We start from the raw sequence: 24,796 nt of genomic DNA on the forward strand, positions 1-24,796 counted from the left end.
AGCTCCTATTTCCCCAGCTCCCTGGCAGCAGAGGGGGCCACTGGGCTCCGCAGAAGGTCCCGGCCATCACTCCTAGTGCTTAAAGCCAGACAGGCCCCTGACTTCCTTTCCCTCTAGACCTGCCAGTGTAGGTGCGGCAAGGGATGGGAGGCAAGGGCAGGCTGTGGGTGCTGTGGACCGTGCAGCTTCCAGCATCTCCTCCTGACCTTCCCAGGCTGACATCCCAGGGGATTTCCAGGGAGCCCTAAGTGCACTTTACATTGTGTGATTAAATTACTGTCATGCCATGCTCTGTTCCCTTCCCATCTGGCCTCCCCTGGGGCCTTGCTCCATCCCTCGCCCTCTCACTGGAAGCTTCTGTCTTCCCATGGCCCCCCTCTCCAACCCCACCCTGGCTGATAAAAAAGCCAGAGTCTTATCTATGCTCAAAAAGCCTCTCCTTACACAGAGGACTTTTAGGGCAGTGAAAATACTCTCTGTGATACTATAATGTTGGATACATGTCATAATACCTTGGTTCAAAACCATAGAACGTACACACCAAGCGTGAACACTAATGTAAACTATGGGCTCTGGGTAATAATGACGTGCCAGTGTAGCTTCATCAGTTATAACAAATGTACACTCTGGAGGGGGACGTTGGTAATGCGGGAGGCTGTGCATGCATGGGGGCAGGGGGGTTATGAGAAATCCCTTTATCTTCCTCTCAACGTTGCTGTGAACCTAAAACTGCTCTAAAAAAGTTGTCTTAAAAAAAAAAGTCTTAGCTGCTCCAACCGGCTCCTGCCATGTTTCTCTCCTTTTCTTCACCACCAGGCATTTCCAAGAAGTGACCAGCACGTCTGGCCTCTACAGTCTCCCATCCCTCTCACATCAGCCATCTGACTTTGGCCCCCACCACTCCACACATACCAATGACTTCCCTGTGCCAAAGCCAGGGGTCACTGGCCCCCTCTCTAGCTGACCTACACCCTTCCCTGGCCTTCTGAGACTCTTTCTTCTCCTCTTGTCCCCCAGTTCTAGGTCCTGGATGTCAAAGTCTGCTTCATGCCACTTAGAATGGTTCCTGGGAAGAGGTGGATCCTGGCTTCAAAGGGGTGGAGAAGCTGTGTTTGGGAATGGAAGGGCCCTGGGTGGGGGCCTTTCAATCATGGCTAGCCCCTTGGACAAGAGGGAGATTCAGGGAACTGGGGAGATATCTCCCAGGCAGGACAGCTGCCCCAGCAGGCCCAGCAGACATCAACCAGGAAGCCCTGCCCTCCTCACGCTTGCTGCCGTCTCACAACGCCTTCAGCCCGAGGAGCCCCCGGGGACTGCCAGTGAAGTTGCCCTTGTCCTATGTCCCAGCCCAGGACCTCAGAAGGCCCACTCCCCAGGACCCAGCCAGCCTCATGCCCACTCACTTCAGGGACCTCCCAGGGTCAGGAACAGCTCTGTGCACTAGGGAGAAGAAGCATGCTGGGAGAGGGCCTGGCCTGGGAACCTCTAAGGATGTATTCCCCAGCGGTGGGCCACTGTCTGGTTATCTTCCCCATTCGTTCATTCGGGAGCCAGCCCTGCAGCAGCCCTCCAGAGGCTTGCCTGACCTTCAGCATGGCTATAAACAACACTTGCTGTCAGCACTGCTAGGCGCTGCCCAAGAAACAGCACCATGGCCTCAAAATTCCAGGAATCGCCGGTGCAGCTGCCCCAGAATAATCTCAGCCTGTCCCCCTTCCCCTCCCAGGGACCCTCTGTCCTCTGCGTCGCCACCATAGCCCGGAGAGTCTGACAAATACTGGAACCGAGAACAGCAAAGGGGCAGAGGTGAGCCTGCTGGGCCTGTGGGTAAGGCCGTAAGGAGTGGAGGCCTTGGAGCAGAGAGGCAGGACCCCCCTGGGCCCAGGCTCAGTTCCACCACTCCCCCATCCTCACAAGCAGCCCATGTGGAAAAATAGGTGTATTTTCATAAGTGCACATTAGAAAGAACTCTCACGTGTACTTTTACCGACATACCATCCCCATTTTGCAGATGAGAAAACTGAGGCTGAGCAGGTGAACTGACTTTTCTAAGGTGACACAGCTGTGAGTAGCAGAGCCAAACAAAAGCATACGTCGCCGCCATAAAGTCAAGGGCTGCAACTTGTGAGCCAAGAGGCAAGGCCCCAGACCGTGGCCCTGGCCTCCGGCCTAGCTGCCCTGACAGGGGTGGGGGCTGGGCCTTTGGAACCTTCCCTCTTCGGCTGCTCCCACCCCTCCCCCACATCCTGAAGGACTGGCTGGGATTGGGGGAGGGTGGGGGTGAGAGGGCAGCTCATGTTGCAGGCCCAGCCACACCTGTCCAGGATAAATAAAGGCATTTCCCCTCCACCCTCCGAGTCTCCCTCCTGAACCCATTGCTCTGTGGGTCCTCAGGCTGAGACCCATCGACGGGAGGACTTGAGGGGCTGTTACTGCCCCAAGGTTGATTTTGTGGGGCTGGTGGGCAGGGTGGGGTGGGTACAGGGGCTACCACCCAGGCTGTACGTGGCCAGCCTTCTTACAGGAGGAGCTGCAGCACACAGGGGATGGGCCCCACGCAGTGCTTTTCTACTAGCCCCTAGCCACAGGGTGAGGAAGCAGGCATGGGGGTACCAAGGTCCCAGGAGCGCATAAGCAAGTCGGAGCCTCAGTTTGCCCGGCTCTGAAGTGAGATGCCAATCCCAGACCTGCCTGCCTGACCACCTGCCTCAGGGTTACAGTGTGTGTGCCCAGGGGTGCCGGCCCCTGCTGAGAACGAGCCGGCCCCGCCTTTGCTAGTCCCCCAGCCGCAATACGCCACTACTGCCCTGTCACAAAGACTCGGGCCAGGACATCTACTGGCCCTCTGTGGGAAGCAGGTCAGGGCTGCAGTGGATTCTTCCAGAGAGCTCTGGCCTTGCATCCCCTTAGGGGAGAAGTTCCTGGTGCAGAAGGACCTCGAGCACCCCAGCAGGAAATACCACAGCCCTGTTGGGAGGGCAGGGCTAGTGTCCTGAGGCCTGCCTGGTCAGCAGCGCTGAGCCTGGGACGCCCGAGCCCAGGGTATCAGCAGCACACCAGAGGACTTATCAAGAGGCTCCAAGCCCTGGGAAGGCCCCAGCACCCAGTCCAGCTGGTTCCATGGCCTCGGTGATTTGGGGGCACGCCCCTGAAGGAAGTTGAGAGGCCCATCCCCTGATGCCCTGCCTGAGCTGCGGGTTCTATTTTTAAAAGTCCCCCCTAGTCGTTGGCTCTAGTGCATCCCAATACACCCCCTGCCTACAGTGAGGACATTCTTCCTGCTGTCTAGCTTAAGGCCTCTGTGCTGCAATTTAAGCCCTGGGCTGTCTGGGGCCAGGTGGTGCATAGACCCCGGATGAGGTCATCAGCTATCCTGGGTGCCACTGAGCCAGGAGGTTAATTTCCACCAGCAGGGATGGGGCTAGGAGCAGCAGGAGGAGGCCTTGAGGATAGTGGGGCTGGGGGAGATCTAGGCTCAGTCCCAGGCGTGGGAAGCTGGTGGACCCATGAGAGTGAGGGTGGAGGGTCCTGCCTTGTACAGGGAGGAGACCTGTAACCAGGGGGGTGGGAAGCTGTGTAGGGTCCTGAGGGCAGAGGGGGTGTGTCTGCTGGGTCTCAAATGCCCCTGTGTCACCATATCATCAGACTGAGTGTGTAAGTCTCTGGGTGCCCTTCTAATATGGGACCCTGGGGTCTCCAGGGCAGTGGGTCTGGAGACTCAGGTTGGAATAAGCCAGACCTCCAGCAGGATGGTAGCCAAGGCCTTCTCCCTGGACTAGAGCCAGGCCAGCACCCCAGAGGAGTTGTGAGGCTGTTGTGAAGCTATTGCTGTCGTGAGGCCCCCAGAACACCCCTGAGTGGGGCTTTCCATCTTAGGGTCCCCTCAAGTGTCCACATTTGGTTGCACAGCCAGGACTGTGCCTCCAGTGGGGACATTGGCTCCCTGCCCCCTCTGCCAAGCACCTTTCAGGCCTTCCCTGGCTGCCCACCTCAGTGCCTCCCCACCACCCTCCCCGTCCCACCCTCAGGCCCAAGGCAAGTCTCCATGCCCTGGAGAAGAAACTGTCTCCCTGTCTCCAGGTGAGCAGTGACCCAGACACCCCTGCCCATCCATCACACTCCAGTGACAGCCTGGGGCCTCAGCCTGCCCCCTTGTGCCCACACCAGCACTGCTGGGGCTCAGTCTCAGCATACCCCACCAGGCAGGGCTTGTCTTTGCCCTGGCACCTTTCACAGTCCACCCTGAGCCTTGAGGCCTTCAGAGCCCCTCTGCTGGACTTCCCTTTACTTGATAAGTGTTGCCTGAGCACCTACTATGTCCTAGGTACTGGTCTAGGTGCCAGGGACACAGCAGTGTTTAAAACAAAGTCCCTTCTCACAGACCGCTTCCTCTCAAACAGATCTAGCTTCTTGCTTCTCTGGACTTCAGTGTCTCCAGCTGGGCAATAGAGTTACTCAGACAATCTCCAAAGATCTGTGACATTCCCATCAGGCAGTGCCATTCCCTGATCACAGACACTGCAGAACACACAGGCCATTTCCCCAGGTGAGCATGGCGAACCAGACTTGAGACAGGCAGGCAGAGCAGCTGTGGGTGAATGGCTAGGGCCTCCAGCAAGCGAGGAAGGCCCAGCTCCACGAAGCCAGCCAGTGTGAGGTCCCACAGCAGCCCCAGGAAGGCAGGGGTAGAAGGGGGCTGTTATCTCAGGTCTGGGATGGAGTGGATGCAGGAGACCGGTTACCAGCCCAGCCCAGCTCCGAGCCCTGATAGCAGGGCAGCCAAGGTCAGCAGTCTGTACATCTAACCATCTGCCCGCCTGTCACCTGACCTCTCCATGCTAGGAGTGCTCTTTCCCCAAAGCAGCTGCCCACTTCCAGGCTTGGGGGGTACCCTGAGCCCACCCTCCCAGAGAAAGGCTTAGGAAGGCCCTGTACTTTCTGTCTACCTGCCTGCCTGGCCTGCAAACTTGGCATTGCTTTCTCTGATCAAAACACCAGCCTCTTGCCCATGTTTCATACTCATAATAGGCCAGCCAACGAGGATGGGCAACAGCTGTGGCCAAGACCAGGGGCCTGTGGCCGGCAGTATCCAGTTGAGTCCAGTCCCACCCCCAGACCAGGGAAGTGTGCTCTGCTTTCCAAGAGCCTCAGGGAGGACAGACAGATGGACAGATGGACTCACACACCCTCCTTTGAGCATGCCCCGCCCCTGCGGGTTCTAGGCTGTGGGCCGTGCACACTCACCCGGGAGATGGTGAGTGGCATGTTGAAGTCCTTGCCCCCCTGCAGACGGAAGCCCCAGGGCCCAGGCCCGGTCAGGGTCACGCTGTAAGACATGCCGGTGCTGACAGCGGCGACCTCTGCGGATGAAGGGAGAAGAGTAGAGTGAGAGGACCCTCACGCACCCTGCCTCCCCAGCCCGTACCTCGGCCCCTGCCCCCGACCCCCGGCCTTGCCTGCTCCGTCCCTTTCTGCCTGGCCGGGCTGTGTGCAGCTCCTGAGAGGCTCCTAAGAATAGCTGGGAACGAATGCCATCGACACTGATATCTGCCCTCCACTGCGCCCATAAATGGATTGTAACCCTACACTGTGCCCGCCCGCCCTCCGCCTCCCAGCGGGTCCACTGTGACTCACAAGGCTAATATAGCCCCTGGGGAGGGGTGTCCGGCACCCAGCACCCCCCAGGGGGCAGGAGAGGGGCCTGGACAGGTTAGTGATAATGCTCTGCACCCCCTGCTCTCCTCTCCTTGCTCCCTCCGCCCTCTGGAGAGCCCAGACTGCCCAGCTGCCCTCTCTGCCTGGCTGTACCCACCCCCTTGCCCAGAAGACCGTGGCTGAGCTCCCTTGGCCAGGGGCTTTGTGACTTGGGTCTTTGCTGCCCTGTGTTCCCCGGTGAGGGCCCTGAAGTTGCCTCTTATCCTCATGGTGGCCCAAGATAAGGGATAACTTCAGGGCCCAGAATTGTCCAACCGTAAAAACAATCATAATAATAGCAGTAGCTCTGGGCATGGCCAAGCTCAGCTCTGAGCCCTTCACACCATTATCTCCTCAGCTTCTGAGAGGCTGCCACTTGTCCCGCTCAGAGAGGTTAAGTAACTTTCCCAAGGGCACACAGGTAGTAGACCCAAGCCATACTGGAGTCTGAGCTCATTCCTATGGGGGCTCGTGCCAGATAACGGGCTGCAGGTGGTGGCAGGCACCTCCTGATACCCAAAGCTGGCAGTGGGGGGCCCCTGCCTGCACCCTCAGCGCAGGGTCTGAAAGCAGGTCTGGGGCAGGCCCCCACCCTCCAGACCCTCTGGGGCCCAGCAGTTATTCCTGGCTCTCCTGTCTCATTTGTGCTCTGAAAACTTGACAGCAGCATGGAAAGCTCCAGCTGCCAGTGTTGCATGCCAGGCCCCAGTGCCCTTTGCACCGGAATGGCAGGGGGCAGGGAGGAGGGGAGGAGAGGCCATTTGCTCAGCTGCTGGGACAAGGGGCCAGAAGGGGCCGGGAGGGGAAAATGTGTGTGTTGTGGTCAGTCCATAACCCAGAGACAGTATGTTCTGGATGGGGGCCTAGGCCCCTCGGGACTCCTGCCAGTGTGGTCTTTGAGCCAAGATACCTCCAGAAGCCCTTCCTCAGAAGAGACCTCAGGCTCTGTGTGGTCTGGAGGTAGATCAAGGCCCACCCTGCTCAGGAAACTGAGGCTCAGGGAAGGCAACTGGGCCCTCTGTTCTCTGCCCTCCTGGAGGGCTCTGGCCTGAGCTGGGCCCTGAGGACTCAGTGCTGGCCTGGGTGTGAGAAATTTCCCAGCTGCCAACACCCCACCTCAAACTCTGGGCCTAGCACATACAACATGCATGACAAGGAGTCCCCACTTCACAGGGGCGTTTGGTAACTTGCCCAAGGTCACAGAAATATCAAGTGGGAAAGCCAGGGAGGGACCTGTGTTCTTTCCCCCACTTCACCACCTCCTCTGCCCTGTGTCATGCAGCCCAGCTGTCCTGCCTGCCTAGGTCTGGCGCAGGAGGCCAGCAGCTCACGGCCAGCCCCCCGACCTCCCCCATCGCATCCCCTGCCCCTCCCCCAGGCCCCATCCCATCCATCCCTGACTCCAGCTTTATCTCCTCTCCAGGGAAGGAGGGTGTTTGTCCTCCCAGGCTGGTGAGGACCCAGCAGCAGTGCATGACCAGTGTGGGGAAAGGAAGGAGCTGATCCTGCACAGGGATGGGGAACCCTGGGCTAGGCCGTACCTGGAGCTGCAGGCTCTTTCTCTGGACTCAAGCACCCGCCTGATGCCTGATGCTGCCTCCGGGGAAAGGGAGGGGTAGCAAGAAGGATGCTCTTAAAGGGGAAGGCCAGCCTCCCTCCATCTGCCTCCCCTGGGAGATCCGAAGCCAGCCAGAGAGCAGCTGGTACTCACAAGCCAGGCGTGAGCTGCTTCCCAGTAACAGCAGCCCATCGGGGAGTAGGGATGGGAGCAAGCCTGGTCTTTGCCCCTCCTCCACTCTGCTCCCTGCAGTTTGAGATGGGGTTTTAGGAGTGAAAGTCACGAGGTGGGGGACAGAGGGAGAGGAGGAAGAGAGGCTGCTGTCGGCATCAGAGGCCAGGCCTTGGGTCTCTCTCCCACGGTGGCACCAATAGGTAGAAACTGTGCTTGTTGGAGACCTTCTCCGCTTTTTATTTTTCTACATCGTGCCAGAGCCAAACACCCTGGGATGAATTAGACCACTGATTTGAAACAAACCACAGGTGCAGTGTGTGCACTCGTGTACTTGGTGTGCATGCAAATATGTACACACAGGAGAGTGTGCCCGAAAATGCACATGTGCAGAAGAGGGTGGACCATGGTGGAAATAGCACTCTGGGGGGAAAGCCAGAGGTGAGTAACGGGTTCCAGAGGGTGAAGGTCTGTGTTCCGGGCTGCAGGAGGGCCTGGGTGCCCACTCTTCAGGCTGAGCCTGGGGCGCAGGCTCTTGAGCTGAGAAGTGGCTGCAGACCACTTTGCAGAGCAGGAGTTTTGCAGTACAGGGCCACGAATCCAGCACAGCTTGGGTGACAGGGCCACTTCCAAAGCCCGCAGGCCCACAGGGTAATCCTGGGTCTGTGTGTGTGGGGGGGAGGTGAAGGGGTTGGACATGTCCCAGAAGAAAGACAAACCGATGGGCACCCTACATCCTGGGGTCCAGGCTGGGGAGCAGCCCTTTGGTCTGAAAGCAAACAGCAGACATTTGTTTAGCTCAAGGAGTATCCCACTGGGAGTAGTCTCCCAGGGACCCTCTGTGTTTAGGGGCACCACATGACAGAGGGTGGTTGTGTGGCCAGGTTTTGTCCTGGCTGGGGGCTGGGCCTTCTCCAGGCAATGTCCAAGGCCACCTTCAGGCCGTCCCTCTGGGATGTCCCCAAGCTCTCAGACTCCTGGGGTCGGGACTGAGCTCTCCTCACCCCCACCATCTGATTCCGCCCTTCCCTGCAGTCCTCTTCCACATGCTCCGGAGTCTCCTCTCTCCCTGCGGTCTTAAATGTCTCATTCCTTGCCTGTCCTACCGACTTGCTCCCATCTTCTCTCTGCCGGCTCATTCCACTCAACCTGTCCTTCCCCAGCCACTGCGGGGAGGCCCAGCTAATCTGCTAAGTTGACCAAGCCCCTCAGTGCTCCGCGAAGCCTTCCAAGGGCTCCCTGTCCCCCAGGCTCGTGACTGGAGACCCCTCACGACAGCACCTAGTGGGCCTCCCCATGGCTCCTACCACCTCCTTCCCCATTCCCTCCTCCATCCCCACCGCCAGCTCCCAGAGCCCCTTGGCTGCTCCTGGGGTCACAGAGAGACATTCTGTTCTGGGACACCCTGCTATGTTTGTACAGGCTGTTTGCTCAGCCTGAACCGCCCAATTCCCGCTCCTCGGCCCCATCCTGCCTGGCAATCCCTGCTTTACCTCCACCTTTCCTGGGAGCCCTCGGGGACCTGCCTCTGCTTTCAGCACCCTGTGTGCTGATACCTCGTTGGCAGTGCTTATCACACGCGTTAGGTGACTGCTGATGTGCTGTCCCTCTTTGCCCAGCGCCCCACCCCAGCCCAGTATTCTCTCCAGGAGAGGCACAGTGCCTTTCATCATTGCCCGGCCAGCCTGGGGGACGCTGCCGGCCTCTGCCCTGGCCTCTGTGGTCATGAACAGTTCCCGGGCTCAGGGCTGGGGCACCTGGGGAGTGGTGCTCCCTGAGGTGGGAACGCTGGAAGAGGCAGGGGCCCCACAACTGCCGGGAGCAGCCCAGGGCTCCCCCTCTCTGGGACAGGCAGGGGAGCAGCCTGGGGGAAGGAAGGCAGGAGAGCGCCTCTGGCCTTCGTCTCGCTGGCTGCCCGAGACAGCCCGGGAGCTGGGGGTGTGGTGTGGGTGTGAGTGGAGGGGCAGGGTGGGGAGCTGTCAGCTGAGGGGCAGGGCAGCCTCAGGACCTGTGCGCACGGCGTTTCCAGCGTTCCAGAATATGGCCTTCTCTAATCACCATCAACATTCCGTTCCATAGGCACTTGGGCTGACAGCTGGCCTTCTTTTAATAGCCACAAGTATTCAGGGCGATACCCTAATCTCAGGGCATTCGCAGTGAGCACATACACCGATTGCAGCCCCACACCCCCAGGTACACCCAGTTTCCAAACACAGAGAGGTACGTGCCACCCACACTTGGTCACATGCACGGCTTAGAGCAGACACATTAGGGCACACTCAATCCCATGCCCCACGGTGCCACAGGGACAGAATGTGTGTGCCAGGCACACGGTCACACACATTTACATACATGACGTACATTCATCATAGTACGGTAGAGCCACCACCACCTGCTATGTACATGCACAGTCAAGGTCACACAAACACACACAGACACTCTCAGGCACAGTCACACTCACACCTGCTCAGAACACCTTGGAGTCACGGAGACACCCAGGACCCCCAGGTGAGCAAGGGAAAGCTGGGAGGTGCAGGGAGGTGGTGATTCCCAGAGGGCATTGGGCCTGCTCCCCTTTCCCGGCCGCTCCCTGGGCTGCTTGCTCCTTATCCCCTCCCTTTTATAGATTGGCAGGTGCCGGGCCCAGTTACCTTTCCGGGAGCCTCTGCTTCCTGTCCCTGGGACTTGGGAGGGGCCTTGGCTTCCACATCCTCCGGACCCTGACCGCAGGGGGACCATCCACTCACTTGCTGGGCAGTCCCCCAAGCAGCTGTTGCCTCCGTGTCTGTCCAGCCCTGGGGGAGTGGGAGAGTCCCTGTGAGGTGAGGGGGACATTCTGCATCCCTGCTTCTGCCCCCACCCTGACCAGGCCTTTCTCCATCCTCTCTACACTTATTCACTGGGGTGAAGCCCACAACACTGTTTGCAGGGTTGCTGGTCACCAAACCCTTGCAAACTGTGCGTGCATGTGCTGGGATGTGTGTGTGTCTGTGTGTGTGTGTGTGTGCTTGTGTGCTTTCTTAAGCATGTAGGATGGGTATGTCTTCATGAGTATCTAGGCCCTCTTAATGGATAAGATTCACTCCTTGATGTTTACTACATTAGTTCAGAGATGGGTCCTCTGACAGCTCCTCCCTCAGCCCCTCAACTGAGACCCTCAGGGATGGGGGTAGTGGGAGGAGGTAAGTGGAAGCACTTGGTGAGGCCCAGAGTGGGCCCTGTAGGCACAATGATGGAGGAGCTGGGGACAGGGGCTCAGGTCACAGGGAACTCTCCTGGTGACATCAGGGGGCATCAGCGCTCCAGGCCCCAAGTAGGGGCTGGCAGACTGGTAGCTCCCATGGCTGACCACAACGGTGGGGTCAGCATCCACGGGCACCCTATCTAGTCTTAGATGTAGGCATGATGATTTTCCCTTTCAGAGGAGGACACAGAGGCTCAGAGAGGGTGAGTGACCTGCACAAACTCACACAGTAAGGACTTAAACTCAGGCTTGAACACAGGTCCCCCAACTCCAGAGCCAGTGCCCCTTCCACTGTATCCTGTGAGCTCCAGGAGGAGGACGCTTAATGCTAAGGATGAAGGGTCCTGATCTAGCTCCTGCCTGTCTCTCTAAAGGCCCATTTAGGGTCAGAAATGCTAGTCTTTTCAATCTGAGGCTCTAAGGCCCTGGGATAGTGCTGGCATGGAAAAGAGGCTGCCTGGAGTTGGAAGACCCATGTTTAGTCCTGGCCCTGCTACTGGGTGACCTTGGGCCAACATGTTGCCTCTCTGACCCCAGTGCCCCTGTCTGGCAGGGAGGATGGTGTGTGGGAATTGGGGGGGTTGGTGAGGGGCTCTTCCTGCCAGCGTCCCAGGTTCCTGAGGGTCCCTGAGTCTCAGAGGCAGCCCCGCCCAGAGGAAAGGATGGTGAGGTGCCAGTCAGTGAGGGCCCAGCCTCCTTACCACCTCGCTCTCAGAGCCCAGGGACACGTGGCGCCTCCGTCCAGAGATCCAGCTGAGGTCCGAGGCCTGGCTGCTCAGTGTGGAGCGGTGGGTGGAGCGGTAGCTGGTGTACAGGCCATTGCGCTGGCCTGACACGCCCAGCAGCACCCCGAGGCAGGGCAGGTGCTGGGCGATGGCCATTCTGCAAGGACAGCACATCAGGTTAGGGGGATGGACAGACAGACTTGAGGAGATGGGGGTGGATGGACAGACTGATACTGGGCTAATGGGAGTGGACAAAGAGCCACTGGGGAATTGGGGACGTACAGACATTGGGGTTATGAGGATGGGCAGACAGACACTGGGTCCATGGGCATGGAGGGAGGGCCTTAGGGTGGCAGGTTCAGCCAGATGCTTGCTTTCAGTTCTCGAGTGGCTGACCTAAGCCACATTTCTGCAAATGGGGACCAAGAACACTCCTGAGCCGCCTCTGAGCTGGATGGGCTAAGGCCTACAGCTGGCCTCAGCAGGGTGCTGAGTTACTGACACCACCAGGCAAAAGGAAGCACTGAAGGCCCCCTCGTGGAAGAGGCCAGCTGTGCTGGGATTTTATCAGCAGAGAGCACTCTGGGCCAGAACAAGCCCCAGGCCTCTGCCAGGGCCCCTGAAGTGGAGTGGAGCTCTGCCTGCTGTGATCTCTCCAGGCTGTCACTGTCTGGGGGCCTCTCTTTGTAGCGAGCAGCACTGCTGATCAGCCATCCTGGCTGCCTTTTGGCCTCAGCTCTGAAAATCCCAGTTAGTATTGGACACTGCCCAGGGAATTCTGATGTCCCTCCAAGCTGAGCCTCCTAGGAAGCTGTGACAGCAGAGAGGGTCACACCAGCTCCAGATCCCATCCAGTGTCACTGGCTGCTCTCAGCTGCTAGAGTTCCCCACCCAATGCATGTACACAAGGGACAGGAAAGATGGCTGGCCTCTGCCCCCATTTATAGGCCCAGGCCCTCTATGCCCATGAGGGTGGGACTGGGGATCTGGGGCTGGGTTCTGGCAGAGGGCCACACCTGTACTTGGGGTGGGTGATGGCATAAATGATGGGGTTGTAGATGGCAGAGGCCTTGGCGATGACAGCTGGCACCGAGTTCATGTAGGGCGTCAGGACATGTGCGTACCTAGGACAGAGAAGCTGTGGTCCCTCTGCCAGCTGGCCCTCCCTGGGGACTCCACAACCCGCCAGCCCTCTCAGGAACCTTCTTCACAGGCCAACCAAGCCCTGCCAGGGCACAGCCCAGCCTGGTCCAAACCAGCACGGCCAAGTCATCCCCGGGGGGAGGGACTGCAATGCCAGGGAGAATCCTGATCTGAGGTGAGTGGGAACCCAGGGAGCAGTTGAGGGAGGGGTGCTGAGAAGATGTGCCAGGTTGGGGGTTTCACCAGGTCCCACTGTCCCTTGGAGCCTGTGCTGCTGGCAGTAAACCCTCCCCACCCCCAATGACTCTGGCCCTCTGCCCAGCGCTCCCCATGCCCCGCCGAACCCTGATGCCTGCCTCTCCCCTGGCTCCTTGAGAGTGACTGCACAGGAGGGCCCCAGAGGGGACCAGGCTGTTCCTGCACAAGGAGAAGGTCTCATACCCAAGCACCTGCAAGGACTCATAGTTCTCACTGTCTCAAAGTGCTCCTGAAGTCTGGCCTGCCTCCATGCTGCTGCAGATAGCAAAGTCCGCAGACTCTAGCCACAAAGGACTAGAGGGCGGGAGGTGAGTAGCACCTTGGCTGTGTGCCCACAGTCTGGGTGAAGAGGAAACCAGAACCTCAGGGAAAGTTGCATATTCCCAAGGGATCTGGCAGGACCTGGCAGCCCTTGCAGGCCCTCAAGCCAAACCCAGTGTGGCCCAGAACTCCCCCAGCATGTCTCCTAGTGCCTCCAGGAATGAGACAGGCCTGGCTCCCGTGGGGCACCTCATAGCAGGGGGAGAATAAGTCTGTGAGGCTGGACCTAGGGTGTGAGGATGGCTGGCTTGGGCTTGGGCTGGGGAGGGAGACGCTGCCCCAGGGTCCCCTTACCCTTCTCCCACCCTTCCAGCCCCTGCCCCAGTCCCTTAGCCACTGCTCACCCAGCAAAGCCCATCAGGGCCACAGTGGAGTAGGGGGCCCAGGAGAGCACGAAGAGAAGGATGACCAACAGCTCAATCTTGGCCATTTTCCACTCGTTCTGCAGACGCTGCCGTTGCCAGGGGCACTCACCACCGCCCTCGCTGGCCCCGAAAGTCTGGAGAGCTCTAGGAAGCATGCAGAGTCTGGGTCTGACACCACTCAGGTTGCAGTGAGTGCCAGGGTCATGGCTACTGTCAGGGAGCCTTCTTGGACCCGGCCATCCCTTCCAGTGCAGGCAGCCCTGACTCCCAGAAAGTTCCCCAATATATCCAGCCTAAGCTGCCTCCCTGTGCTTCTACCTGTCGTGTCTCCTCTTTCCCCCACACCCCCTGACCAAGGCTGAAGGCCCCCGCTTCAGAAGACCGTGTCTCCTGAGACTTTTCCAAGCACCCAGGTTGTACTGGCCTTTTGGCACCCCATCCCATAAGCATAGGTACTGAGCTGGTCTCTGCCCATCTGGGGCTGGGAGTGCCCTGGGGTGTGGGTACAGATGTGAGTCACGGGCATCCCTGGCCAAGGGGCACAGCCCCCCTCCCATGGAGCCCCTCCTTCATGCCCAGCTCTTACTGGCCCGTCTCCCGGATGGCCTTGAAGATGAAGATGTAGCAGTAGATGATGACAAGCAGGGGGAGGAAGAACACAAAGCAGAAGAGCAACATGGTGTAGGCGCGGACCGATGGCATGAAGCTCACGTAGTCCCAGGAGCAAGAGGTCAGCAGCCCCTCGGGCACATAGGCACCTGGGAACCAGGGGCAGGTGCTCAGCCTTCAGGGCAGCGCTGACTCAGGCTCCTCATCCAGCAGGGGCTTTGGATGTGGGGTCTGAGCTTCTCAAACACTGGTCCCGGCCTCAGCCCCGCCCTAGTGGAGTGAGGAAGCCGGGGCACGTGGAGGGGAGCTTTCCAAGATGGTTCTAGCAGGAGACAGCTGGCAAAGTCCACTGCTGCCCAATCTTGCCAGTTTGGAAGAGAGACCTCACCATAGCCCCAGGGTCTTACTCCCTCAAGACTTCAGCCAGCTTCCTGGTCCTACCTCAGAAGGGTGGGTGCCTTGCTGCTAACCCTCCTACCTGCTGAGGCCTCACACCCCAACTCCTGCCTGTCTGACTCATTGCAAACTCAGCATCAGATGCACCTGTCACTTCCCGCCAGCCAGGAACCACGTGGTCTTCCCCTCTGTATTTGGGGATGGGAGCCCAGGTTATCCTCTGATTGTTGATGGTACAGCCTCAGATCCCCCTGCTGCTAGTCATATCATGCCCCCTGAATGTCCATTTGCTCTGAGACTTAAGCAGTCCCCTGGCCTCTCCTGCCAGCTGGTCAACCTAAGTCCACCTACCTGCCCCTTGAACGTACCCCTCCCAGCCTATCTTCCCTTCCCCTGATTCCCTGAGCCCACTTACTCCAGCCAAAGAAGGGCGGCAGACTCCAAGCCAGGGCATAGAGCCAGACGCCCAGCAGGATAAGCGCCGCCCGCCTCTTGGACACCATCCCGACGGTGGCCAGTGGGCGTGTGATCACCAGGTAGCGGTCCAGGGCGATGGCCGTCAGGGTAATCATGGAGGTGATGCCAAAGAGAGCCCCACAGAAGGCATAGAATTCACAGCCTGCGGGCACAGCTCCCTGACCTCAGTCCTTGGCAGGGAGCCCATCAGATACCCCAGGGGAAGGAGGGTCTGCGGATTGCGTGTACTCAGCTCCTACGCTCGCCTCTCAAGGAAAGCAGGCCTAGTTCCTCTCCACCCCACCTACATGCATCTGACAGAGGCTCACGGAAACCTCTTGCTAACTCATGAGACTGAGGGTGGCCACCCACTCTGCCCAGGAAGAGCACACCGCCTTCTCATCTGGGCCACCCTCCACTGTGGGAGTCCCCTGTCCCAACCCTCCGCCTCCCTCCAGCAAAAGGGAGTCCCAAGTGTCTACCTGCCTCTCCAAAGAGCCACTGCTTATAGACGCTGCTGGCGAAGAAGACGGGGGCCTGGGTGAAGGACATGAGGAAGTCGCTGACTGCGAGGTTGATGATGAACATGTTGGCAGGTGTCCTGAGACCTCTGCTCCTGTGAGGGGTCAGAAACTGTCAGGAGGCGCTTCTGCTGGGGAGCTTCCCTCACACACATGTGCACACACATGTATGCTTGCACACAGGCACGAGCTGCTGGCCCACAGGCCCATCCCGCTGCCCAGCAAGTACCAGCCAAACAGCTCTGGAGCCTGGCATTGTGGGCTAAGAGGTGAGACCCCTCAAGGCAGCAACTCATGCCTCTCCTGTCCCCCTTCTCCCAGTGTTCCTGCAGTCCTCACCTGCGGGGCTGGCAAAGGGGAGAGGAGTTGACGATGGTGCCCACAGGCCAGGTACTTTCACAAACCTCACGTCCCCTAATCATCCATCTTCACATCTACCCCCTCACCCCATTTCATTTTGCAGATAAGAACACTGAGGCTGCCACCCGTGAAGTGGCTTGCGGTCACGAGACTCAGTAAGTGGCACAGCCAGGATTCACTCATTTGCTGGGCACCGCACATATAAAAACTTACTTAATCATCACATTGACTCCATGAAGTAAATCACAATTTCATTTTGCAGACAAGAAAAGTGGACTCAAAGAAGACAAGTAACCTGCTCAAGTCATTTCAGCTAATAGGTGGTAGAGCCAAGAGTTCACTTCTCCACGTGCCTGTCTCAGCCATTCAGGCGGCGAGTGGGGCAGGTAGGGAAGGGAGCCAAGGGTGGTGGCCAGGGCTGGTTGCTGAAGGGCTTGAGGACTCAGGACCCTGGTACCAGGGCTGCTCTTTGAGGCAGAGAGAGGATGCCGACTGGGACAGGTGATGGTGGAGGTGAGCTGAGAGCAGGGCAGAATAGGCAGAGACGTGTGTGTCACAGGGACACATACCCTACACAGACGGTGTGCCTGGGGCCCACCTAAATGTGCCATTCAAGCTGCCCTGGATTACATTTGGGCCCCTTTCCTGGGTTTGAAGATAGAGGCCTGAGCCTGAGACCATTGGCCCTGGCCTCCCCACCCAGGCTCAACAGTGCCCTGGCAGAGCTGGCACCAGAATTTCCACCCTGTGTTCTGCCCCGTCTCTGCATGGCTGGCTGCCCTCAGTGCCCAGGCCCCCATCCTGCCAACCAGGCACCTGCAGAAGGTATAGATGACCGTCAGATTTCCCAGCATCCCTGTGAGCCCCACCAGCAGGATCACCGTGCCCAGGGTGTAGTGGGCATAGTCTGGAACATCGACCGTGGGAAAGGGGACCCAGGCAGCAGCCTGAGCCCTGGCTGCCTGTGAAGAGACAGAGAAACAAGGTCATCACATGACTCCATCACCTTCAAATAGTCCTGAGAAGAGTTAGGGTTCCCAATGGGGCAGGTAAAAAACTGCCGCAGTGAGGCAGGCTCAGAGTGGCAAAGCCATTTGCCCACACAGCTAGCAAGTGGCTGAGCTGGAATGGAAACACAGGTCTCCTAAAGTTGATCCCAAGTTCCTATACCATGGCCCAGATGCAAAAGTCTTCTAGAAGTGTGCTCAGATCACCTTTGGAGGCTGGTAGGACAGAAAGACACATGTTTGGCAAGCAGGGACATGGCTGGAGTGACTTCATCTTTCCTTGGGGAGAAGGCAGACCCATCTCCTGGGTGCGTTCCTCCCCTCTGTGTGGGCCCCATCCCAAGTGCCCGAGACAGTCAGCAATGGTATTCCAGTCCCCTTTCACTCTGGGGAGGTGGAGTGGGGTGGAGCCCCTCACCTCAGGAGTCCCACACCCTTCCCAGCCTCAAAGAAGGAGGTTGTATTCTCCCACTATATAACTGGGTAGGGCTGACTTTGACACCTGGTGTGAGAGTGAGAAAAAGAATTATCTTTTAAAAAGAAAAGTCAGGCCCCCTAGGTCACTGTAGGGAGGTCATGATCCTATGAGGCCAGTACAAAAGGCTTTAAAGACTCCTCCCACCCAGCTCCTTGCCAGGGAAGGGAGTGGTTTAATTTCTGTCCTGCCCTAGCTCCTGTAGCTACTGGAGCCTTTCCATCCTGTCCAGAACCTAGGCCAGCATCCCATAGTCTTGAGGGTACCCTCATCCCTCCCCAGTTAATGGTGGGGTTGCTGGGGTATGGCCCTGGGCCCTGGCTAGGATGATGGAAGCAGCAGAAGGCACCAAATACCTCACTCTGGGCTGGGACAAACCCAGGGGCCCAGGGCAGGCCTTCCTCTCTGGAAGGCTCTGGGGGGCATCCTACTACCCTCAGAAAGAAATGGACGGGCCATTCCAGCCCTTTGTCCCACAGGGCTGGCCTTTCTGTTCCTTGGATGCTCTCCACGAGGAAGGAAAACTTGCCACACTCCCCTCTATTGGTCTCTTCGCGTAGGACGGGCTCAGAGAAGTTCAGTAACATGCCCAAGGTCCCACAGCAGAGCTGTGGAACCTTGTCAAAGCCCCTGTGTGTCCCCAGGAAGAGCACCAGGGAGGGGGAGGGAGGCTCTGCGTGCACACGCTCGCCCCAGGCTTACCGTGGGGCTGCCGGGCGGAGGGTGGTCCAGGCTGGAGGTGCTGCTCCAGGAGCTGTCCCACCTGCTGCGGGAGGCTGGGGTGGCTATGCCGTTGGATTCCTGGGCCGGGTCCGGTGGGGCTCCTGTCCCCGAAGAAGAGTTCATCCTGATGTGGGGTGGCCCTTCTCAAGCCCACGGAGAAGTCAAGGGCACGGGGAGCTCAGGATATTAGCTGTGCCCAGCCTCCCAGCGTTCCTCCATCCTCAGCACCGCTTCGCGGTCCACCAGCTGCCTGCTCCTGTGTCCGGTGTAGACCCAGGCTGGAGCAGTTCTTGGGGCTGGTGGCTGCTCTGTGTCCAGTGAAGCACAAAGGAGAGAGTGTCACAGTTATGGCGACTCACGGTCACAGGGTCTGTCCCCACCTTTAAGTAGCGGAGCTGGGAGTGCACATGCCCAATCACTCGGCGCCTCGGCTCCCTCAGACACAGGTCCCTGATGATGGCGGCACGCATGTGTGAATGTGTGGGCGAGTGAGTGTGTGTGTGTGTGTGTGTGTGTTTGTGTGTGTGTGTGAGTATGAGAGTGTGTGTCCATGTGAATGTGAGTGTATGTGTATATTTCCGAAGAGATTGCCAGTCTCCGGCCCTTGCACTTTGTCCTCCCCTCTGGCCAGGCTCTCTTTCTTCCCTGAGCTCATCAAGAACAGCTTCTGCCGCCCCCAAGACCCTCCCCTTCCAGGGCTCTGTGGAGCCCAGACTCAGCCTTTCCACGGGGCGCCCTCCCCTCGTGTCTGCCCACATAACCCATCACACCTTCACAACCATCCCATCCAGAACCAAGGCTGGTCCCCCCATGTCACAGATGCAGAAGCTTAGAGGATACACCAGGATATAGCACAATCAGGGGGGAGATCAGATCACGAGGCATCTTTTGTTTGTTAGTCTTTGATCATAAACTTTTTAATGAAATAGAAAGATTGAAAAAAAAGAAAAAAAAAAATCCACAAAGCTGGTAGAGACCTGGGAGCTCACCCAGGCCTGCAGGCCTGGCCTGAGTTGAGTGAGTATCAGAGAGGTGGAGAGGACCCCCAGGCCACGCCTACCTCTTGGGGGAGGACAGCAGGAGGAAGGTGGGATTCCAGGGGCTGGGGCTGCACAGCAGGGTGTCCCAGAGAGAGGGTGCTCACAGGTGGGAGCGGGAGCCTGAGTGGGGATGCAACCGCTGGCAGAAGTGCCACAGTGAGCAGAAAGCGGGTCATGAACGCCCACCACTCTCCTTCTGATCTCCTGTCCTTCTCAGGTGCCTTGCAATGGCCAAACCTACCTGGAAGCCAGCGGTAGGGGGGCTTGAGAGATGTGGTTCCCTCTGACAGAGAGCAGAGCAGGGCAGGGTTACGGAGCCCACATGCCTCATTCCTCCACACCACCCCCGCCTGCCACTGTTGCCAGTAGACAGTGTGGGTCCCCTCCACTCCCACTACTGGCCAGGAGGTCGGCCCTCCCACTTCACCTGTGGATGTTCCTGTTCTTTAATTTTCTCACCCCACCCCAGGGGCTGCTCATGGAGAAATGTCCTATGCCCTGGGTGGGCAGTGGTGCCAGCTCTCTGCCTGGCCAGTCTCCATAGCTCCCCTGGACCAGCCCGAGCCACCCTTCTGCTCAGCCTGGCCTAGGAGTTTATAGGCGATCACACCCATTCCCCCCGCCATCCCACTCACCATGCCAGGGAGATCCGAAGATGTCGAGTGTGCCTCGTGGTACCTGGAGCCCTTGCCCACAGCTCTGCACTGACTCACTGTCTGCTCTTCACGCTTTGCTGGCGTGGCTGGAGGTGGGAAAAGCTTTCCAGGTCCCTCACCCACAGGGGAGTACCAGGGGCATAGGAAGGGGGAGGCCTGAAAGCTGCCCTGGGGCGACGTAGAAGGCCTGGGCATCTGCATAGTGGGGGGGGGCTAGGGAGGCAGGGGTATGACGTTTGATGTTAGATCAGTGGGCCCTCAGCAGACATGTAACCACACTTGTTGAGGGACTGTTATCAACCAGCATCATGACACTGTCCACAGGCCCCCAGTGCCGACTTTACATACAGGTCTCCTGAGCCCCAGAATTCCTGTCCTTTGTGGAGAAGTCGTGAAAGTCCTTGTAAGAAAAGCCCCTGGGACCTGCATTTCTGTTGTCTGGTGGTAGCACCCAGCATCTGGGGAGGGAGGCAGATCTTCCTGCCCTCCAGCATGGCCTAGCAGGCAGCACAGTAATGCCATTCCCATCCTGTCTACTCCTGGGGATCAATTTCCTCAACCTGGGGCTGGCCAGGGCTATCTGGTTACCCAGAGACTCCTGGGAAACTCCCTGGAGCTGTTGCCAGGGGAATATTAAATGTCTCAGTGAATGTGTTCCTGTAGGCACCTGGCCAGCAGCTCACCTGGACCCTCCCTCACCTGGATCCTGCTGGGTTCTAGGCAAACCCTCTCAGGATAGGGCCCTTCCTTCTTCCTGTGGCCTGAGGGAGGGACCATAAAAGCAGAAACTGAGAAAATCCTTGCTTTTCTGCTGCCTTACATCGTATAGCAGCAGGTGTAGCTCTGCCCTTTTCCCTGCCCTGGGCTTAGAAGTGCCATCCATTCCCTCCCTCCCCAACCAAGTGCACACGTGCCCATCGGGAGCCAGCCAATTGACCCAGTGGTCCTGTTAATGTCTCTGTGGCCAGCCTCTCTCTCTGTTGCTCTTTCCACCCTTACTCCCCTTCTGGGGTGCTCCCACTGAGTTCTCTCCTACGCAGCCTATGCTAGCGAAAGGGGGGCAGGCCGGGGGAGAGTCGTGGGGCAGAGTCCACGTAGCACTGTGGCACTGTATTCTGTGGCTGGCTCCTGGGCTTGACACTGCTTGGTGCTCACACTCCTGGCCTAGGGGCCTGACCCAGGCACTTAGAGCTGTCCCCTATTCCATTCCTACTGGTCCACGTGTGTCGTTTCAGCGAGTCCAGCCTGGTGGTCTTCAACTTCATACCCATCCAAGTGCCATGCATTCATCAAACAACTACAGCAGTGTGCCATGCCCTGGGCTGGCATCCATCACAGAGGCTGTCCCGAGCGAGCGTGCTAGGTAATAGTCACCCCTCAGAAAGTGGCCTCTTCGCCGCCCACCCCTTAGCTGGAGGCTTCTGTTGAGGGGGTCAGGGCCAGTTCATAGGTGTAAGAGAGGACTTAGAAAACAAAAAGTCAAGGAAAACATGAGTAAGGCCAAAAGAATAAACTTTTAAGTAGAGAACTGATTACATACCCTAGAGGGGCATGTTGGTGTAAAAAAAAAACCCATGAAGTGGGCGGTCTTGTATTTCACATACCTTGGGCACACCCAGCAGCCCATCAAAAGCAAGAATTTGCTACCGGACTTAAAAAATGAAATTTAGAGCGAGCGACATGGTGAAGGCAGTTGAAAAATACAAACTTCCAGTTATAAAATAACTAATTCCTAAGATGTAGTGTTCAGCATAGTTGATAATACTGTATTGTATATTTGGAAGTCGCTAAGAAACTAGATCTTAAAAGTTCTCATCACAAGAAAAAAGTTTCTGTAACTACGTGTGGCGATGGATGTTAACTAGATTTATTGTGGTGATCATTCTGCAATATATATACAAATACTGAACTATGTCGTGTACTTGAGAATAATATAATGTTATATGCCAATTGTATCTCAATTTTTTAAAAAACATGAAATTCATTCCTTAGTGCCTTTGACATTTCCTAGTTGGCACAGAGGGCACTCTAATTGGGGCACACAAAGAGGCTCGATCTACCCTAGGAATTACTATATACTTTTTCTGACCTTTTGGTGATATGCTGGAACAGCAGGAGAAACAATTTTCTTCTTTAAAATAATATAGCTGATCTTAGCCATGTTCCTTAGCGGTTTCCCATGAAGTGGAGCATTTGTCTGAGGGAGAGAGGAAGGGAGGAAGGTACCCACTTTGATTTATGACATCCTAGAGCAATTTCTGACTGCTCAGAGAGCACAGGTATAGAAGATACATTGGGCAGAATGGAAATCTACACGAAACACAAAGATGTTCTTAGTGAAGAGCGATTCTGGCATATAATGTGGGTCTGGGTCTGTTCCCAGTGACCCCCCACAAGCCGTCGTTTATCTGAGCATGGCATGAGTGGCACTGGAAGATTTCTGAACGAAAACCTTGCAGTGGAATTGGCTTTGTCTTTTGATGTGACTGTAGGCATGTCAGCTTTGCCGGCAGAATCCCAAAGCTGTAAACACTGTGAATTCCCTCTCACACCAGCCCAGCGCTGCCCCTAGCTGCCGTGAGGGTCTGGGAAGTGACAAGGAACATCTCTGAGACTCAGTTTTCTCACCCATAGATTGAGGTACTAAAATTGCTTCATTCGTAAGAAAGTGCGTAGAGCACACTAGCGTGCCTCCCCGAGGCTTGCAGGGGCTGCCTTGCCTGGGGGGGGCAAATTCTGTACAGCACTAACGTCTGCGTCATCACCAGAGGACACTGGGGTCAGCCCGGCCTGCACCACCCTGTGGGACCACGTGACCCTCTGAGCCTCCTTTCTTACCTATAAAATGGAGATCGCAATGGCAGCCTCATTGGCGGCAATGATTAAATTTGACAAGAAACTTGAACCACCTGGCACAGTGCCTGGAACACAGCAGTCTTCGGCAGTGTCAGCCCCCAGGTCTTTCCCCTGGTTCCTGAGGCTGGGGGTGGTTACGGGGCCTTCCCTTCTCCCTCTGGGGCCCAGGCAGCTCTTGTCATGGGCCATTTTGTGGCGGAGGGAGCCCCTATCCAGACCCTCTGGGAGGGGGCAGAGGAGCAGCAGGAGGTAAGGCAGGTATGTGGGCCACAGCCCTTTTCCCAGAGAGGGGCAGTGAGCTGGCATGAATGGGAGTTCATGGACAAGCACGGCCAGCCCCATGGCATCCAGAGGTCCCAGCTTCCCCACCTTCAGGGGCCACAGGAGTTAGTTATTTGCAGGGCGGTGACCGGATTGGTAGGGAAGGTGCTCATTCTCTCCTTTTGGAAGACCAGCTAATTCCAGGAGCTGCTAGCAGTTTTCAGGCAGCCAAAGTTAGTGGCTGGTGATGGCTGGCACGCTCCACATTAGGGCTGTCAAACTCGGCAGAAACCTTCAGGGAGCCCCAGTCCTCTGTCCTGTCTTTTCTTCCCTACTCGGGCCAGTTCTGGCTCCAGGCTGAGCTCCCCATCAGCACACAGATGTACAGCTGGGAGCCCTTTGAGGCCTCTCTCCTCTCCTCCTGCTCACTACCCCGTCCTCTGCCTTCCCGTCCAGCCCCCAAGGCACACTGGAGTCACTTGGGAGTTTAACAAATTGTGACACCTGGAGCCCAACTCCAGGGACTGTGTTAGCTGGCCCGGGGTGGGGTCTAGGCATTGGGATTTTTAAAAACACTGCCAAACACAGAGTGGTAGGCACTGACTCACATCTTTATGCCAGTGCCATCCATGCACACACCTGGACTCACAGGTGGGCCCCACCCCAGCCCTCCCACCCACCTTGGCTCTCTGCTCTGTCTGCTCTGCACGTTGCTGCTGCTTTGCAAACTCTCTGTATGGTCAAGCCACTCAAGATGGCTGTTCTCTTGCTCTCTGTCCATCCCCTGCCCGACCAGTGCCTGCTTCACCTATATTTTACGCATACGACTGACCTTCTTAGTACTCGCCCCAGGCCCCAGCTGGTGATTGTTCTCATCAAAGGGGCCGTGAGGGGCATGCCCCTCTGCTGGTTTCTCTGGTAACTAGTGAGCCCAGCTGACCTCAATTCCCCTATAACTGGTAATCTACCCTTCCCCCCTAGGAGCGAAGACTGCCACCATGTCTTGCCCACTGTCTGCTGCACTTGGTGGGGTGTTGCTCCAGGACCTTGCTTCAGACATGTAAGATCCCCCCATCCATTAAACCACTGATGTCTCTGTTGCTGACTCCAGGCTCTTTCTTCGGTCTTACAGCTGGGCAAGTGCAGGCTTACAAGGGGTGCAGCCCAACACTCTCCAACCTGCAACTGCTCAGGGCAAGGTCTGGATTCAGACCTCAACCAGCCTGTCTGAGACCCTGAAAAGTGGGGAAAAGAGGTGGTGCAGGGGCGTCCAGTGCCTGATGCTGAGGGGCAGAGGAGCCCAGGAGAGGAGTCTGGCGGCAAGGAGCGTGACGGGTAGAAGCTATGAGGTAGGGGCCAGGAGGAGGAGGCAGGGTTCTGAGCCCAGGGTCTGCGGGTAGAGGTCAGGGCACCCATGAATTCGGGTGAGGAAAAAAAGGATACTGTTGTTTGCACTAACCTCTAGCTGAAATTTAGCAGTTCCCTTCATTACGAACGTGGACAAAACCCCAAGTAATAGTGCCCATGACTTTGTCACCATTGGAAATCACTGCTCCTTTTCTAAGACCGTAGAGTTGTTGCAGACAATGGCGTGATATTGGTTTTGCTCATCACTACTTCCTAATTATGGGTCTGCTTAAAGCCCCCACCAGGTCTTTTGGATGATTCGTTAAGAAGCACACATATTACTCCATCACAAGTTTATTATTTAATATTTTAGTAACAGTATTTCACTACAATCGGTTTCTTTTGTAATTCTGTGTATTTTATTTCATGCATTGAAAACATTCTGGGGAACTCCCTGGCGGTCCAGTGGTTAGGATTCAGCGCTTTCACTGCCATGGCCTGGGTTCATTCCCTGGTCCGGGAACTAAGATCCTGCAAGCCATGAGGCACGGCCAAAAAAAAAAAAATTCTGGAAGAGGGCTCCTTTTAAGGCTGCACAGAACCCCAAAGG

At 57.2% G+C, this 24,796-nt stretch overlaps 2 protein-coding genes and 1 long non-coding RNA gene across 10 annotated transcripts in view; 1 reads left to right on the plus strand and 2 right to left on the minus strand.

Annotated features, from left to right (window-relative positions):
- Positions 1-5,610, minus strand: part of LDB3 (LIM domain binding 3) — a 60,173-nt gene extending 54,563 nt beyond the window's left edge. For 2 of the 8 annotated variants that reach the window (XM_057530735.1, XM_057530734.1), the window contains exons 1-2: positions 5,457-5,601; positions 5,245-5,360 (exon numbers count right to left, since the gene is read on the minus strand). In XM_057530735.1, coding sequence (XP_057386718.1) covers positions 5,245-5,337 — 93 coding nt within the window. In that variant the 5' untranslated portion in view covers positions 5,338-5,360; positions 5,457-5,601. Of the gene's footprint in view, positions 1-5,244; positions 5,361-5,456 lie in introns of all 8 variants that reach the window. The other 6 variants (XM_057530738.1, XM_057530737.1, XM_057530733.1 and 3 more) reach the window with 5 other exon arrangements.
- A 2,433-nt stretch (positions 5,611-8,043) lies between these two features.
- OPN4 (opsin 4) lies at positions 8,044-18,149 on the minus strand. The gene is made up of 10 exons (XM_007174566.2): positions 18,006-18,149; positions 16,638-16,783; positions 15,423-15,556; positions 14,900-15,103; positions 14,066-14,237; positions 13,459-13,623; positions 12,409-12,516; positions 11,369-11,549; positions 10,075-10,218; positions 8,044-8,192 (listed from the first exon to the last, which is right to left on the minus strand). The coding sequence occupies exons 1-10, from the start codon at positions 18,147-18,149 to the stop codon at positions 8,154-8,156; spliced, it is 1,437 nt and encodes a 478-aa protein (XP_007174628.2). The 3' UTR covers positions 8,044-8,153.
- On the plus strand, positions 9,679-13,752 carry LOC103005993 (uncharacterized). The gene is made up of 3 exons (XR_450353.2): positions 9,679-9,931; positions 12,858-13,101; positions 13,563-13,752. It is a non-coding gene; the product is annotated as an uncharacterized LOC103005993 (long non-coding RNA).
- Positions 18,150-24,796: the final 6,647 nt, after the last annotated feature.

This window comes from Balaenoptera acutorostrata, chromosome 16, assembly GCF_949987535.1.
Source record: "Balaenoptera acutorostrata chromosome 16, mBalAcu1.1, whole genome shotgun sequence".
Lineage (NCBI taxonomy): Eukaryota > Metazoa > Chordata > Mammalia > Artiodactyla > Balaenopteridae > Balaenoptera > Balaenoptera acutorostrata.